This window comes from Bombus impatiens, unplaced genomic scaffold (genome assembly GCF_000188095.3).
Source record: "Bombus impatiens unplaced genomic scaffold, BIMP_2.2 scf_0621, whole genome shotgun sequence".
NCBI lineage: Eukaryota > Metazoa > Arthropoda > Insecta > Hymenoptera > Apidae > Bombus > Bombus impatiens.
The window spans coordinates 19,660-22,193 of NT_177040.1; the positions used below are offsets into that span (position 1 = coordinate 19,660).

General features: G+C 37.9%; 1 protein-coding gene across 2 annotated transcripts; it reads left to right on the forward strand.

The window, feature by feature from the left end:
- LOC117152037 lies at positions 1-1,392 on the forward strand. 2 transcript variants are annotated; one of them, XM_033322357.1, is made up of 3 exons: positions 1-835; positions 906-1,141; positions 1,217-1,392. In XM_033322357.1, the coding sequence occupies exons 1-3, from the start codon at positions 777-779 to the stop codon at positions 1,222-1,224; spliced, it is 303 nt and encodes a 100-aa protein (XP_033178248.1). In that variant the 5' UTR covers positions 1-776; the 3' UTR covers positions 1,225-1,392. The 2 variants fall into 2 exon arrangements, with proteins under 2 accessions (XP_033178248.1, XP_033178247.1); XM_033322356.1 differs by having other exon boundaries at positions 1,225-1,392.
- The last annotated feature ends 1,142 nt before the right edge of the window (positions 1,393-2,534 follow it).

Consider the following 2,534-nt stretch of genomic DNA (forward strand, 5'->3'; position numbering starts at 1 on the left):
TTGTTTAATCTGCACAAAAATTAAATTGTCTGTGATAGGTTTAGATGTCTTTCTTGTACAGGTTGCTCCATGTTATTTTTAATTGTTATATATTATGGTTTAATTTTTAATTATGAATTAGGCCATTGTTACTGTAAATGGTACAACATGGATCGTTTAAACATATTGAAATTAATTTTAGTTGGTCGTATAATTTCCTACAAAATGGACATTTTTTAAGAATGTTACGAATATTTAATAATCACAGTGTGAAATTGTTAGGTTAGGTGTAGGTTAACATTTGAAAATTAAAAAGATGGTCGATCTTTATCGATATTCGACTAAGGAACTGATTACGTACGAAAAACAATCGATCATTTTCATAACCTCGAATCGAATAGACACAAAGTTATTCCAAACGAATATTCGAAACTTATTTTCCAATTTAAGGTATGTTTTATAGCAAATAAATTTATAGTACAGTAAATAAAGTATCATGCAAGAGGACTTTCGTAGATTTTGTAAGAATATGTAATGAAAAAAAAAAAGGTCTCTTATTGTCTTTCTTACAAAAATCTTCTTCCTCGTGAAATTCTGTTATCTAAACCATTTCCAATTGCAGGCAAATTCCACACAGTAAAAAATACAGACTTCGAATCAGCAAGTTTGGCGCATCCTGCGAAAGTTCGGCACAGACCAAGTTCAGTATAGTAAGGCGAAGACGAAGCGAGGGAAGAGGACAAGATGTTGTTGGTCGCAGATAAAAGGGAACTGCAGCAAGGCGACTGCGGCTTAGCATGACAATGCAGGTGCCTCATCCCACGTCAAAACGCAGCGTGGCGCCACGACGAGATAGGTACCAGACCGATCGACTGGTTTGTAATTGTTTAAGAGGATTAGCCAGAGTAAAGTTTACGCGTGTCCAGGCCGCAGAGGGAGAATAAAGAAGCCCAGTTGCTGATATTTATCCGAACATTAGACTCGGCTAAACTCGAATTTACCAGCCTGATCCCGGAAAATAACATTAAAAGTGACTGGAATCGTTTGAACGTCGAATCACACGCCTCATCAACCAACAGTCGCCTCTTTCAGACGAATTCTTGTGGTTCGTCGCTTTGCAGATATCTGAAGAATTTCTATATCGATTCTAACTTCCGAACAGGTTAGCTTTTTTCTTTCCTTTTTTTCTTTTTGGAGATCATAGTGTACCGGTTTGATTTTAGTAAGAATTCTTTAGGTAATTAGGAAGCAAGATTCAAGTTCGAGAAGCAGCTTGGTTTAATTTCAGTAACAGCCGCTTAAATTACGAAGGGCAAAGTTGCAGAGTCGAATCTCGACGCAAGATATTTGCAGAGTTTTATTATGAGAAGCCATTTTCTTATGAAAATTTGTTTAAATCAATAGGATAAAGGTTAAATCAATTTTATGCTATGATATACTTTAATTTCTAAAAAATGAAACTCTAATCTCGAAATAACAAACTCTGTGTAGCCTAACCTTAACAATTTACAAAAACGCGACGTAAGAGATAACGCAAACACACAAACATACGTAAACCCAAAGTGAAAGATACCAAAAAGGACAGCGACAGCTAACATACTGGACCCAATTCGCAGGCAACATTATCATCAAACCCGAATTAACGAATATCGACGTACGAGGAGAGCGAGAGGACCGATGCACGAGGGCGTTCAGGTGAAAAAGATCGGCCGACAGTGAGAATCAGAACTATGAGACGTGAGGGAAGTTCGATCAAGATGAAGATTTCCTGATCTGATGCACGGCACAGAACGGATGTCGCGGGTGGCCGCAGGTGGCGCCCTCGATATAAGCTCTTCTGACTGAACCGCTGATACAGGACCGCTCTCCTAAAACTTTCACGGCGGAATGTGTCATCCTGTCACTGAACCCACATGGGGTAAGAGACGTCCCATGGGCCCGTCAACCGCGTCCCTCCAACTCCTATAGCTTTCTCCGTCTTTTTCTCTCGCTTCCTCCGAATCTACTTCATCCAAGTTAAACGCTGTTTCGTACACTGTTATTACGTAACTGTGTGGGAACTTCATTGACAACGATCACATTTATATCTGCTATTTGTAGCTATTAATCCACTGAAATGCACAGTCGTCTAGCAGGCAAGTCGTCTAACATGCAAGGAATGTTCAAGATATAAGTGTAGAACCGAATCTTAGCACTTTGACTGCCATGGTCATTGGTGACCGGAGCGCTTCAACTTCTTACAATTGTAAAAATTGTATGAAAATTGACAGCTAGGGCATTTTCAACATAACCAATGAATAGAAGATACTTTGAAATAAAAAGTGCCCCATTGAACAATTAAACATTTTTATTAGAACATCAATAAAAAAAAATGAGGACAAATGTTGCATCTAACGGTGCACTCATATCTTTAAGGGGAAATCTACGAATAATATTATAAACACACCATAGAAAATAATCGTAACTGCTGCTTTATAATCATATAATTGAGGTTAGAAGTGTGAACACACCTTACTGTTATATATAGAATGAGCAAATACTGTTTACTAATATCT